The sequence below is a fragment of the Zosterops lateralis genome (genome assembly GCF_965231275.1).
Source record: "Zosterops lateralis genome assembly, chromosome: 2".
Classification (NCBI taxonomy): domain Eukaryota; kingdom Metazoa; phylum Chordata; class Aves; order Passeriformes; family Zosteropidae; genus Zosterops; species Zosterops lateralis.
In genome coordinates this window covers 3,962,461-3,976,410 of record NC_139763.1, presented here as the reverse complement: position 1 = coordinate 3,976,410, position 13,950 = coordinate 3,962,461, and the positions used below count along the sequence as shown (strand labels likewise).

General features: G+C 44.8%; 2 protein-coding genes across 2 annotated transcripts; one reads left to right on the top strand and one right to left on the bottom strand.

The window, feature by feature from the left end:
- Positions 1-2,049: 2,049 nt before the first annotated feature.
- Positions 2,050-8,233, bottom strand: GET1 (guided entry of tail-anchored proteins factor 1). Its single transcript, XM_083855851.1, has 5 exons — positions 8,109-8,233; positions 6,224-6,389; positions 5,182-5,249; positions 3,753-3,867; positions 2,050-3,040 (listed from the first exon to the last, which is right to left on the bottom strand). The coding sequence occupies exons 1-5, from the start codon at positions 8,196-8,198 to the stop codon at positions 2,967-2,969; spliced, it is 513 nt and encodes a 170-aa protein (XP_083711977.1). The 5' UTR covers positions 8,199-8,233; the 3' UTR covers positions 2,050-2,966.
- A 336-nt stretch (positions 8,234-8,569) lies between these two features.
- HMGN1 (high mobility group nucleosome binding domain 1) lies at positions 8,570-13,347 on the top strand. The gene is made up of 6 exons (XM_083885001.1): positions 8,570-8,599; positions 8,906-8,938; positions 9,057-9,086; positions 9,180-9,230; positions 11,049-11,180; positions 12,446-13,347. The coding sequence occupies exons 1-6, from the start codon at positions 8,585-8,587 to the stop codon at positions 12,491-12,493; spliced, it is 309 nt and encodes a 102-aa protein (XP_083741127.1). The 5' UTR covers positions 8,570-8,584; the 3' UTR covers positions 12,494-13,347.
- The last annotated feature ends 603 nt before the right edge of the window (positions 13,348-13,950 follow it).

Below are 13,950 nucleotides of genomic sequence, written 5' to 3'. Positions count from 1 at the left end.
TGACAATTAGAGTTCAGACTTCACTTGGTTTCTCTGTTGCATTGCACATGACTTTTCTGGCACTGTATTTAGACATTACTGTACATAATGGCAGCTAAATCCATTTAACTAAATTCAACACCATGAAAAAAAAAAAGTAAAAAATAAAGATATTAACCTGGATTCAGTGACAGAATTATGTTGTTTAAATCTTGCCCCATGCTATTGTATTTATTATAGATGGTATTTGAAATACCATCAATAATAAGAACTGAAGCAGTGAAATAAGGATGTGACACTTGCTCTTTTTAAAGCTTCATAACTCTTCATGTTCTTAAACCCCACAATATTTCAGGGGACAAACTACTGATGGAAGAATGCAATTTTCCAGAAATTATTAAAGAAATGGAAAAACAGACAGAAGTTTTTGAACAGGAGTTGAAAAGCCTGACAAAATCTGAACAAAGTCCTCAAAGTGACAGCGTAAGAGAGAACAATCAAGAAGGAGAGGCAGTGGAAGAAGTTGAAAAAGAAGAGAAAAAACCATCTGAGCAGCAAAAGAAGGAAGCCTGGAGTGAAGGTGCAGTTCCAAGCCAGGACCCCACCAGGCTGAAAAAAAAATACATCTCCTCAGAAGCTGTTGAGAATTTGCATCAGGGGTTGCACACCTCAGGTGCCAAATGGAAAGCAGGCAGCTTGAGCAGCCTGAGCAGCCTGAGACGGGCAGGCCAGAGCTGCAGCAACACTGCTGTGTCCAGGGGGAGAATTGCCTTTGGGGCTTATGAACCTTCTTTTGGGCAAATCCCCCTGGCCAGGCAGGATGGCACCTCTGGAATGAGAGGAAAACCTGAGGGAGGAGCTCTTTGGGGAGGGCTGTTTGCAAGGAGGGAGCCCCTCGAGTTCCAGCTGCACAAGGGGAATGGCAGGCAAGTGAGGAGTGCATGGCAAATCCCAAACTCCCTGCCAGGGTCCATCTCTCCTCATTAAAACCATCTCCTGAGGGTATACAGTTATTTCTCATAGTTCAGCTCATCAGTTTACCTTTAGAAAGTTTAAACATTCAGATTGTTAAAACCCAAATGTTTTACTTTCATTGAATGTTGATGAAATCTTACAAGCACTGGCAATTGCTCTCCTTGATTTTCTCCAGTTGTCACAAAAAAACCCATTCTGTGCTCAGTGTGTATCCACAAAAACGTGTTGTATTAAGAATTCCTTATCATTTTTACCTGTTACCAGGTAAAAGTTAGTCCTTGTTTAAGAACTTCCAGGTTTTTGCATCCCCAAGGAGCTGGAATTTGGAAGCTGGGTGGTTGTCAGCTCCATGCTGCTTTCATAAGGTTCACTGCTGGGTGAGGACCAACAATGCAATAAAAGAAAACACTTTTTTAATTCCTTCACTCCCCAAACAGCTTCCAGAATTCACAGATAATAAAAATAATTTGCTCCTACATTGTTTTCATGAGCATTAGAAACCTCTAAAGCCTCTTTCTTCCCCACTGTTGGAACTTATCAAAGCAGTTTGCCTGGTAACTTCCCCAGCTGACATCCAGCGATGAATGTGCAAGAGGAAAGCATTGTTTTGGAGAAGTCAGGCATAGCCAGTCCCCAAAAAGCCTCTAAAAATCCTTGTTTAAGGTTATGTAAGCGAGGGGAGGAGGATTGTGTTTTGTTCCTCACAGTAATTCATTAGATACTTGCTAAATTTGTGTGAAGTTTGGAAAAATTAGGGACGTTTTGTTAATTTTTAAAGGCAGTAGCACTTTAAAAAATGTCAGAAAATACACTACAAAAGCTTTTAAAGATGACAAAGGCATTCAAAGCTGAACCTGCTTTACAGCAATATTTCCAAGGTTTAGAAAAATAATTTAGAAAATTAATTAGTCCAGTTGATTCAAATGGTATTTCCTTATGCATTAACACAGGGAGCCGTTGTTTGGGCTTCGATTTTGGTGAGTTTGGGATTTGTTTTGCCATTTTGGGTTTGTTTGTTTGGGGTTTTTGTGGGTTGTTTAAGAAAACTGCAGTTAACATTAAAAAAGACATGAGAAAATCTAAAATGGGTGGAAAAGCTTTATTTCCTTAATAACAACACAATCATACATAAGATTCAATCACAACATTTTTTTCCTTGATATTTATTTCCATGTTGGCTAAACGCAACTCCTAATAAAAAAATCCCAATTTTTAAATTAACATTAAAACAAACAAACAAAAATATTAAATCCATATATATACACACACAACATAACCTGACCTTTTGAACTGGGTTTTAAAAGCAAGTGCCAGTTTTGGAGGGGTTCTGGCCCCTTCCTTCCTGCAGGGAGGAAAAGGCCCTGGAATAGCAGAACAGATCATTCCTCTGTGGGAATTCCAGAGTGGGAAACTAAATCCCTCTGCAGGAACAGCACTGTCTTCTGCTTCATTGACAGGAGCCTGTGTTTGGCAGCTGAGAAAACCTCTTAAGAGATAAAATCTTGATTAAACACATCTATTGTTTCAGGAGAGCTCAAGAATATTCCAATTTTAGGGTAAAAAATCACAAGGAAACTCTCTTTTGCCCCAAGCCAAGCAACTTCCCTCTGCCCTCTGCACCACCCAACATGATCCCATCCCACATTGGGGTGAAGCTGCCACATTTTACAGCAAAGAAACAGCCAAGCTCCCAAATTAATTCCTAAAGCCAGCACATTTCCAATTTAAAACCACAAACCCAACACTTGTAAATGTTTGCCATGACAAAACCTCATGGTTCTGTCACGAATAAACCCAAAATGAGGTTTTATAACCAGCAATGCTGTTCTTTCCAAACTGAAAGACAAACTCTGGGAAGAGAAATCCAAAGGACTGACTCATATGCAAATGGAATAACAAGGATTGTCTCAGACCTTGTCTCATGAAAGATAACTGTCCCTTTCTTTTTTTAAATTAATTTGTAAGAGTTAGTGTAAATGTAGTTGAGGAGTCCAGGGATTGCTGTGATTCCTTCAGCTGAAGGGGTGCAGCATGATAGCTACAACTTTATTGCAGACCACCAGCCAGCAGGTAATTCCCACACCTCCTGGAAAAGAGGGAGAAACCACGATTGAAGTTGTTGGATCAATAACCCTGAGGAATCTTGTGCAGCTAAAAACAACCTTGGAAGTGTAAAAAAATGAAACTCGGGATTCATGAGGCCAACAGGAACAAAACTCTTTATATACAAAAGGGAGATACAAGAGATAAATCAATGCTGGTCCCAAAAAAGTCTGGATTGCCTTGGGAAAAAAAAACACCAAATACACAAATATGAGCTAAAGTGTGGTGAGTGCATCCCGCAGATAAAACCATCTGCTACAGACCCAAGAGAAAATATCTAAAGTTTAAGGCTTGGCTTAATCAAGCCAAGAATGCTTAATCAAGTCACAGAATGCTTTGCTTGAACCAAAATTCAGGATTTGAGAGGTAAAAAGTAAATTTCCCCTAAAATTGAAATCAGCTGTTTGGTAAGTATATAGCTATTTCATAGCACACCTGTGAAGAAAACTCCCTTTAGGGGTGATTCTCTGATTTTCTAATTTAAATCTTCCCCAGAGTCATTCCATACAGACGAGGGCAATGCTCTGATTGGGTGGAAATAAAAGTGACAAAATTCCGCGATCAGTTCAAGAAACCAGAACTGAGCACACATGGAAGAGCTGCTCAAATATTTGAACCCTGTGCTCTGGGAGTCAGAGAGGCAGCTGCTGTTAATCCATGGATGCTTTGGGACTTGGGAATGTCCTTTTCCTCACCTGCCACTCCTGTAGGGAAGGCCACCAGGCGCTCCAGGGGAGCCAACCATTTGCTTGGCAGCACCGTGACGGGTTCGGAGTAGTACTTCCAGATCAGAGAGATCATCAGGGCAGCCTGGAATGGGAATTTTTATTAGTTTGGATAATAAGACACATCAAAGTACATTCCCAGTGCTATCTGGAAAGAGCAAATAATAAATTCTAAGGAAAGGGAATTGTTTGTTATTTTATCTTCTTCAAAATATTTTTAGATTCAGTATGACCTTTAATTTATACACAATATCAGGAGGTTGCAGTGAGAACTTGTTTTATTTCAAGACCCTCATTCCAATCCAAAAGAGTCAAACACAGTCATAGCATTTCTTAAAATTCTGAAGACCCTTTTTAGCCTGAATTTTTGCCTACAAGGAATGCAACTCACTTTAACAGTCCCCTAAGGAAAATCTTCAGGCTGACCACTGCCATCCTCGTTAGCAAATTCTCCTTAGAAAATTCATTGGCATCACGTCAGAACTACACAGACAATCTGATGAGGCACCGTGGGGAAATGTGTGGCAGCTGTAGGTGGAGATTTGCATCCTCAGCAGAAGTGTATTTTGTTTCCAAAGCCAGAATTATATTTACATGTAGCAGAACTCTCCTGGATTTGGGGCCATATATATAAAAAAAACCAAACCCAATGATTAAAGAGCTAAGACAAACTCCAATCTTGTCCCTGCAAAACCACAAACACAGACCTGAGATGAAAGTTAAACTCTTTCCATTCTGAACTACCAGATTTTATCAGCAGCATTTCCCTTCCAGTTCCAGAAACTCTTTCTGTTTGACAAGCTCCGTGTCCTTGGAATCACAGAATGATTTAGGCTGGAAGGGACTTTAAAAATCATCCAGTGGCCACCCCTGCCATGGTCAGGGACACCTCCCACTGTCCCAGGCTGCTCCAAGCCCCAGTGTCCAACCTGGCCTTGGGCACTGCCAGGGATCCAGAGGCAGCCACAAAAAATCTGGGAATTCTATCCCTGCCTCTCCCCACCCTCCCAGGGAAGGATTTTTTCCCAACATCCCACTTAAACTTGTCATTTCTCAGTGTGAGGCCATTCCCTGTGTCCTGTCCCTTTGGCCCTTGGGTATTGTCTCTCTCCAGGTTTCCTGGGGCTCCTTCAGGCCCTGCAAGGCCACCCTGAGCTCAGCCCAAAGCTTCTCCTGTCCAGGCTGAACAATCCCAGCTGTGCCAGCCTTTCCTCCCAGCAGAGCTGCTCCATCCCTCTGCTCATCCTGGAGCCTCCTCTGGGCTCTCTCCTTGAGCTCCACATCTTCCCTGTGCCGGGGGAGCCCTGAGTGACCAGTTATGGGCCAATAAACCTGGAGAGAATTGTAACACTACTGAGGATTTGGGTTAAGTTGTATCCATAACAAAGTATTTACTTACCTGCAATACGTAGAATACAATATTTATGACCCACTTTATTTTGGCTAATTGGGCAGTTCGTGCTTTCACTGTTAAAGAAATAAAAATATTAGTTTACGTTACTTATAATAATGAAGTATAATTACATCAAATTGGTCATGCTTTAATATTTCACTGTTTAAGACTGGACATTACCCTATTTAAAAGTCTCTTTCCAATGACTTTTAGCTATATTAAAAACACCCTTCTACAACAAACTGCCAGTTTTGTATCACACTGTGGTTTCTTTCTTGACTTACTCAAAACAGGATTTAGTGATCAGCATCACTGAGAAAGAATAAATAATTACACAGTGAAGCCCAGGAAATTCCTGGAAAGACACAAGCAAGCTCTTCAAATAGTTTAAAGAGGAAAAAAATAAGAAGGAGAGAGAGAAAAAGAAAGGGGGAAAGGAAGGGAAGGGAAGGGAAGGGAAGGGAAGGGAAGGGAAGGGAAGGGAAGGGAAGGGAAGGGAAGGGAAGGGAAGGGAAGGGAAGGGAAGGGAAGGGAAGGGAAGGGAAGGGAAGGGAAGGGAAGGGAAGGGAAGGGAAGGGAAGGGAAGGGAAGGGAAGGGAAGGGAAGGGAAGGGAAGGGAAGGGAAGGGAAGGGAAGGGAAGGGAAGGGAAGGGAAGGGAAGGGAAGGGAAGGGAAGGGAAGGGAAGGGAAGGGAAGGGAGAAAAAAAGAAAGAACAACAGAGAGAGAAAAGAGAGAAAGAGAAAGAAAGAAAGAGAAAGAGAGAAAGAAAGAGAGAGAGAGAGAGAAAGAAAGAAAAGAAAGAAAAGAAAGAAAAGAAAGAAAGAAAGAAAGAAAGAAAGAAAGAAAGAAAGAAAGAAAGAAAGAAAGAAAGAAAGAAAAGAAAGAAAGGAAAGAAAGGAAAGAAAGAAAGAAAAAAAAATGGATGATATGGGGAAGGCAAGTTTGAAGGATAAATACTTAAAACTGAAAACACTCTTGACAGAATGCTTTTCAGAAACAGAAAATGTTTTTTTCCTTTTGGAAAAGGGAGCAGACATGGAACTGTACCGTGGGTTTTGAGCTTGTCAGTCATTTTGTTAATCCTCCTCTCCAGCCGGGCATATCTGGCAAACTCATCCATCATACTGATGGTGGCAAGCTCCTGCTTCATGGTCTGGATCTCAGCTCTCATCTGGGATTCCTGCTCTGCATCCTTCTGTAACAGCCTGGATATCTAAGAAGTGAAGAAAGCTATTAATTATTGACCCAGAATTCCAGTGATTTGCTTTAATATGTATAAAATATGAACTCAAAAGCCTCCCATAAAAAAGGATCTTTCACTGAGATGCAGGAAATCCTTGGGTAACAAGAGAACGAGTGACAAGATGAGAGGAAAGAGCCTCAGGGTGGACTCAATGATCTTAAAGGTTTTTTCCAAACTAAATAATTCTGTGATCATTCCCATTTCCAGCTCCAGCAGCCAAGTACTCCAACACTTTCTCCTTTCCTTTTACTTTCCTAATTTCTTTTCTTGAGGCACCACCTGCTTGTTGGTTCATGAACTCAGTTTGCCATAGAAATGAAGGCACAAAGGACACAAAATCTTTTTCTTGCTGTTCCTTAGGAAATGTTTCCAGCTTCCCCAAGACACATTTAATTTTTTCCCCATGGATACTATTCTCAGGCCTTCAGTCAGTGAGAGCATTAACACCATCTTCAGTCTCAAACCACAGCATAAAGCTGAGCAGAGATCTTCATAGAATCTTAGAATATCCTGAGTTGGAAGGGACCCACAAGGAATTGAGTCCAAGCTCTGTCCCTGCCCAGATTCCCCAACAATCCCAGCCTGGGCATCCCTGGCAGTGCTGTCCAAAGGCTCCTGGAGCTCTGGCAGTGCCCATTCCCTGGGGAGCCTGGGCAGTGCCTGAATCCTCTGGGGGAAGAAACTTGCCCTAAAATCCCCTCTCAATCCCTCCTGGCACAGCTCCAGCCTCTCCCTGGCTGCTGTCCCTGTGCCAGGAGCAGAGATGGGAGCTGTCTGTCCCTCAAGAGGAGCTGCAGATCCCAGTCTCAGTCTCCTCCAAATACCCTCAGCCTCTCCTCATGTGGCTGTCTCATCACTCATCCCTAGCAACGCTGAGTTCAGCTTCCTAAATTGCTGAGGGTGAATTAAGTTTTAAAGGATTTTTGTCCATTGTTGACCAGTGCACACTGATCTCTGTGCCAGTAAAGTTATTTCCATGGCAGAGCAGAGCGGCAGAGGGATTTCAGCATCTTTGTACACTCGTGAGTTTATCTGGCAGTCACAGCGTTTATTTGTCCTCAATTCCATTATCCACGCTTCCACGGGAATGCTTCAGATCAGAACAGGGGGACCCTGATTACTGGCTGAAACTTAAGGTTTATTCACTCCTACAATGGCTCAACTCCTTAATCTCCACATCCACTGATCTCCCATCCCAACAATGGGCACGTCCCTCTGCTGAAAACACGCAAGACTAAGCAGAGCTGCCCTTGCTACTCCCGAAAACTGAGAAGCTGCGGGTGTCCCATCCCTGGAGGAGCTCAAGAGCAGCCAGGCCCAGAGGAAGGTTCCCTGGATGATCCTTAAGGTTCCTTCCAGCCCAAACCATCCCATGACTCCGTGATCCATCCTAAGGGCTGGGGGCTCAGGAGCATCGCTGAACACACGGTAACTCATCCCCCAGCACTTCAGCAGGGCCCAGGGAACCACCCAGCCCCAGGGCTGCGTTCCGGCATCTCCAGCATCACCTTCTCCTCTCCAAAGCCAGGAGCAGGACCAGAGCCTGCCCCTCACAGCCGGGAGAGGGACACCGGGCCCCATGCGGTGACAGGACCCCTTTTACCGCCCTCCCTGGGCTCCCCTCCCAGCCACCCTCCCGCTTTCCCCCATCCCCGGCGGGCGCGGGGCGGGCGCGGGGCCGCCACTCACGATGGAGGAGCAGGAGGGCAGGAGGATCTTGAGCGCGTTGCAGAGGAACACGGCGCTGAGCACCAGCAGCCAGGCGCCGCTCTCCGCCATGGGGGCGGGCCCGGCACCAGGAGCGACCGAGACTCGAACCGGGACCGGGACGGCACCAGGACCAGGATCGGGATTGGGATCGGGATCGGGAGCGCGGAGCGGCCCGTGAGGGGCAGGCGGGGACGCGCGCGGCACGTGGGGGCGGGCGGGCCAATGAGGCGGCGGCGCGCGCGGGGCGGGGCGGGGCGGGGCGCGCGGGCCGATCCGGCTGGATCCTGTTGCGGCGCCGCTGGCGCTGCTGGGATGGGGAGGGGGGCCGGCCCCGCCGCGCAGCCGGGCTCGGGCTCGCAGGCAGCAGCCGCCGCCACAGCAGCAGCAGCACAGCTCGCAGCACCCGCGCCACACCAGCAGCCGCAGCCGCGGGGGACGCGGCCGGGAGCTTCGAGATGCCCAAGAGGAAGGTGAAGGCGGGCGGGCAGCCAGCGGAGAGCCGGCGGGCAGGGAACGGGGCGGGGGCGTTGTGGGGACGGGGCTGGGCGGGAAGCGGCCGCGCTGTGGGCTCTGGAGCGGCGGGTGATATTGAAGGCCGGCGCCTTTCGCCTTGTGGCGGGCGGCCTGGCGGGCCGGGCCGGGATCTGGCGATGTGGGAGGCTCGGGAGGGCTCGGCGGGACTCGCGGTCCGGCAGCGGCGGGAAGGGGCGGGCGGGGGTGGCCTGAGGCCGGTCCGGGCGGGCCCGCCCCGCTGACGCGCCGTGTGTGTGTTGCAGGTGACGGTGGCGGACGGGGACGCCCCCGAGGAGGTAAGTAAAGAACGGGCAGGGCGGGGAGGGCAGGCGGGGCTGCCCCCGGCCCGCCCGCCCCTCACGCCTTTCTCTCTCTCTCTCTCTCTGTTGTGTCTCTCTCTCTCCCTGCCCGCAGCCCAAGCGGCGGTCGGCGCGGCTCTCCGCGGTAAGTGCCCAGCGGCCTGCCCCTTATCCTGTGCCCGGGAGGGGACCCCCCCCCAGCGGGTTGGATCCTTCCTGACTTGTTCTCTCTCCTCAGAAACCCGCGCCCGCCAAAGCAGAGCCGAAACCCAAAAAGTTACCGGCAAAGGTGAGAGCGAATTGGAAGAGGGGAGGTGGTGCTTGAGGGCATCTCAAGCTGGAATGGCTTTATTCCTTGTAGAAACACTCGCTTGGCTCAAGCGTTGTTTTAATGTGCTTTTGCCAGTGTTTACAGGTACATTCCATCAGTGTGTATGTAGAGCCTTGTTAAGCTCCGGGCGTTGCATGGAGGCGTGGGCACGGATCCCTGCGTGTTGCATCGTGGTTTGGTGTTGGGTGGAACTACCTGACTGTCAGAGCAGCTGTGCGTTAGGACATCAGGAGGGATTTCTTCACAGAAAGGCTGGTCAGGCGTTGGAAAAGCTGCCCAGGGAGGTGGTGAAGTCACCCCGTCTCTGGAGGTGTCCAGGGATAGGCCTGGATGTTGTTTGACTGCTCTGCTCTGCTCTGGTTGACAGGGTGGTGCCCACTTAAAGTTGGACTGGAGTATCTTGGAGTTTTCCAAACTGAATGATTCTGTGCACAGTGTTGTATTTCATCTCTGTTACAAGATGGGATAAAATACACCCACTGCACTGATGTTTTAAAGCAGTGTGTTAGGACAGGGAAAACCACTTAAAAACCACATGAGTTTCCATTCACATGTCAAGCTTTCAAGTGTTTGTGTGATCTTTGAATTCTTCAGCACGGCTTTCACAGTGCAAATAAGTAAGGTGTAAAATTCTTCTGTTTGGTTTTTTTTTTTTTTTTTTTTTTTTTTGAGAATTAAAAGTGGCCTTGTGTCTGTTGGCTTGCTGCCGTTTGTGTTGTTAAGCTTTCCTTTATCATCTTAAGATTTCTCTGTGATGTATTGATTAAGAGCTTTGGGGCGACCTCATTGTTGCCTTTCAGTACCTGAAGGGAATTGATGAGAAAGATGAAGAGAGACAGTTTCCAAGGGACGGAGAGACAGTGTCACACAGGGAGAGATGGGATCTTGGGCAGGAATTGTTCCCTGGCAGGGTGGGCAGGCCCTGGAATAGAATTCCCAGATTTGCTGTGGCTGCCCCTGGATCCCTGGCAGTGCCCAAGGCCAGGTTGGACATTGGGGCTTGGAGCAGCCTGGGACAGTGGGAGGTGTTGGGGGTTGGATGAGATGATCTTTAAGATCCCTCTCAACCCAAACTGTTCTGTGATTCTCTAATTTCAGATAAATTAATAATCTTAGCAGACTTCCTGATGTTTTCATTGTATTCTATTGAGCAGTTACTGATAAGGAATCCACCTTCATTCTGGTGGTTTGAGTATCAGTGTGTTCCCACTCTCAGGGCTGTAAGCCTAAAGAATTTTGTAATTTCATGGATTTTTTTTTTTTGTTTGTTTGTGTGTTTTGTTTTGAGTTTGGGTTGTTTTGGTTTTTTTTTTTTTTTTTTTGCAGTGTCTGTGATGCATCTGCACTTACTGCTGCTCATTGATGTTGACTGACATATGTGATACTGATTTTCTGCTTATAACTACTTCAAGCTATTAATTAACAGTCAAAAGATTTTTTTATTTAATTCATCAAAAAAACCCACCTTTGTCAGTTTTTAAAACTTCCCTCAGTATTTTTTCCAGTTGTGAGAAGCTTGCTCATTAAGAAGTAATGTGGTGGGCTTTTTAAATACATACTAATGAAGAAAAATATATTTTTGCAATCAGAGTATAGTGTGTTGCAATTTTGTAATTCTGAAATATTTTGTAAGTGAGTGATCAGGGGTTGTTGGTAGCTTGGCAAATCCATCTTGGTTTTTCTGTGCTTTTTATTATTTTCAAGGCTTACCTGGAAAGTCCTAACAATTGACCTACTGGAAATGTTACAGGATAAATCTTTTGTTTTTTGTTACAGGATAAATCTGAGGACAAGAAAGCTCCATCAAAGGGGAAGAAGGGGCCTAAAGGAAAACAGACAGAAGAGACAAACCAAGAACAGACAAAGGACAACCTGCCTGCAGAAAATGGGGAAGCTAAAACTGAGGAGGTGAAGTTTGGAGGGCTGGGTTTGGGTTTGCTGTTACTGAGAAAGTTTTTGGGGTTTTTTTGCTACAAAAGTTTCTTGACAAATGAAATACTCTTTTTCTTGGGCCTGGAGAGATTTTTTGAGTGAAAACCCAGAGTTGATTTGAGCAAAGTTGAGGAGACGTTGACAGGCACTGCTGGGAGAAGGGACAGGTTGGTGCAGGAACAAAGTATAACAGTTAATGAGTTGTTGTTGCTGGAGAAGTGACTGTGCCAGGTGAGTCTTGGCTGAGAGTGGCTGAACTTCATGGAGTCATTGGTCAGGTCACTTACAGCATCCTCCACTCTGTGTTACATTCCTGGAATGCACACACAAGTCAGTTACAGATTTAGGAAAAGATCAGCAGGGAAAAGCAGCGCCTCTCACCAGGGTGAGTGTGGTGACAGGCCTAGAGCTGGTGTCAGCTTTCTGTGACAGTCAATGTCCCCTTGTTTTCAGGAGTTCAGTGGAATATTTTGGTTTTAGGTAGATGATGGGGTTTGGTGGGCAAGGAAAGTACAGGATGGTGCTTCAGGAGCAGGAGGATTTACTCTGGGGTGGCAGTTTGTCATTTGCAAGCTTGCAGTGTGAGAAAGTTGTGCTGTAACTATGAGTTCTTCAGCTGACTCAATTTTTGGCATTATTGCAGTCTTTTAATTTGGGCTTGTAATATTCCAGCAGCTGAACCAAATTTGGCAGCATTCCCATCTGGAGTCCCTTTAGTTCACTGGTGCAGAGATTATGTAAATTTACAAGTAATGGATAATGACTTGGTCACACCAACCAAAATTCCAGGTGGAATTCTATACCAAAGTCTAGAAGAGGCAGAGTCTGTCCTGTTGGATGTTATTGTTTGCTAAGAATTAAAGCAGGGTTAAGATTTGAAGAATATTTCAAACTGTGGGACTGAAATTTAAAGGTGTGAAGTGTTGCCTCCTGTGTTTTCTAAACACCTCATGTGTAATTGTAGCAGTGTAAAAGCTAAAGTTTCTTCTGTCACAAAGGCAGTAATCCAATTAAAATTAAATTCCTTTGCAATGTGTGTTTAGTAATAAAATCAACATCCTGAAATCTACCCTGGTGGATCCAAGGAACCTTTTTGTGACAGCTTAGTTTAGCAGGTCATGATCCAAGAGAAATCTGCAGGAACAACTCGGGGTTATTCTGTCCTTTTGTGCATTAAAACTAATCTGAGCTATTAAAAACTTCCTTCTCTGAAGTGTTCTGGTTTTTTTTTCCCTTTCCAGACCCCAGCACCTGATGCAGCTGCAGAGAAAGAAGTGAAGTCTGAGTGACACCTGCTCCCACATCTGTAACTGGTGGTCCTTAAACCTTTCTTCTTGTACAATTCAGAGGAATATTTTTATCAACTATTTTGTAAATGCAAGTTTTTTAGTAGTTCTAGAAAACATGTTTTTAAAAAGGAGAGAATCCCGACTCAACCCATTTTTTTACATATTTAGATAAGTGTAAATGCTTTTTTTAAGTGGTAAAATCATGTACTGGTTGTCTTTTTTCTATGAAACCAGAAATTAATGGTGTGTTAATTAAGGAGAGGGCTTTGAGGCCTTGATTAGGCCTCACGTTCCACAGACTCCAAGGGACAGTTTTCTATCCTATAAAAATGAAGCACAGCACAGATCAGACTTTGGAATTCATAACGATGTCTTGAGAATGTTGTTAACATTTTAGTTATTTATCTTTCTCTATGGTTGTACCATCAGTAGAATTGCTTATCTAATAAAACTGCTCCCTAGTGGTGGATTTCTTGCTGAGTGGTGTATATCAGTGACAAAGTTATTTTTGGTAGTTGCAGCTTTATTTTTTTCCCAACAACTTTGTAGCTGTGATGCAAAAGATTGGAAACTTTTATTTTATATCTTTAAATACTGTCTTAAGTAAAAGTTTCTGCTTGACAGATGGAACTTGTTATTGTCAATATTTGAGATACTGGAATTTCACATCTAGTTTTAAAGGACAGCTTGTCTACAAAGATTGAGTGAAAAATATTTGAATTAGAGCTAGAAAAGAAAAACAGAATTAGTTTTTAGATTTAAAAAAAAGCTCTGTGAATAAAAACAATTGTAAAATTGTTGATAGTGTTTGTGATCACCGAACAAAAACCAAATAAATCTTGATTATGAAAGGATTCCAAAGCTCCTGCATTGACTGTGAACCCACAATGTTTGGATTTTTGTGTCCTTCAGAGTGTTAAACTGTACTTTTAAAGAGATGGGTGGCTGTTCAGGGAGTGGAGAATTGCAGTGTTAATCTCAACTTCAGTTTGAAAGCTGAGAGCTTTGTGCCTCTGCTGTTTGCTTTAAAGAAAGTCAATAATTAGTAAGCATCAGACGCCAGCCAGACAACTGTCACCTTGTCCTGGGAGGAGCCAACATCAAACTGTAACTGTTTGTTCTTTGTTGGGGTTTTTTTTCCTCCTCCCCCAGAACTTGTTTACCCTCTTAAGTAACACCTGCAAGCCCAGAACCTGCTTCCTGTACATTTTTAGTGCCTCTTTCAAATTGTTGCAGTTATTTCTAAAAAAACCACCCCATTTTAGTTTCACCTTTAACTTGCATTCTTAATCAATACTTTCATTTTAGAATTTTACCATTTTTACTCTTCAATACATCAGCACTCTTTAATTTCTCCATAGGAAGTCTCCCAGTCTTAGGCCACAAGCTGCTCCTGTTCCATTCCATCACAGGTGTGTTCCTCACAGAGCACACCTGGCTCTGGTTTCAAGATCTTG

Bases quoted from the DNA above. Each gene is read 5' to 3' on its own strand.
- HMGN1 (XM_083885001.1), top strand. The intron at 8,939-9,056 runs GTAAGTAAAGAA...CCCTGCCCGCAG, and splicing joins ACGGGGACGCCCCCGAGGAG to CCCAAGCGGCGGTCGGCGCG. The intron at 9,231-11,048 runs GTGAGAGCGAAT...TTTTTGTTACAG, and splicing joins CCAAAAAGTTACCGGCAAAG to GATAAATCTGAGGACAAGAA.
- GET1 (XM_083855851.1), bottom strand. From the start codon at position 8,198: ATGGCGGAGAGCGGCGCCTGGCTGCTGGTGCTCAGCGCCGTGTTCCTC. The intron at 3,868-5,181 runs GTAAGTAAATAC...TTCCCATTCCAG, and splicing joins TTGTATTCTACGTATTGCAG to GCTGCCCTGATGATCTCTCT. The intron at 3,041-3,752 runs GTGAGGAAAAGG...CCTCTTTTCCAG, and splicing joins CTTCCCTACAGGAGTGGCAG to GAGGTGTGGGAATTACCTGC.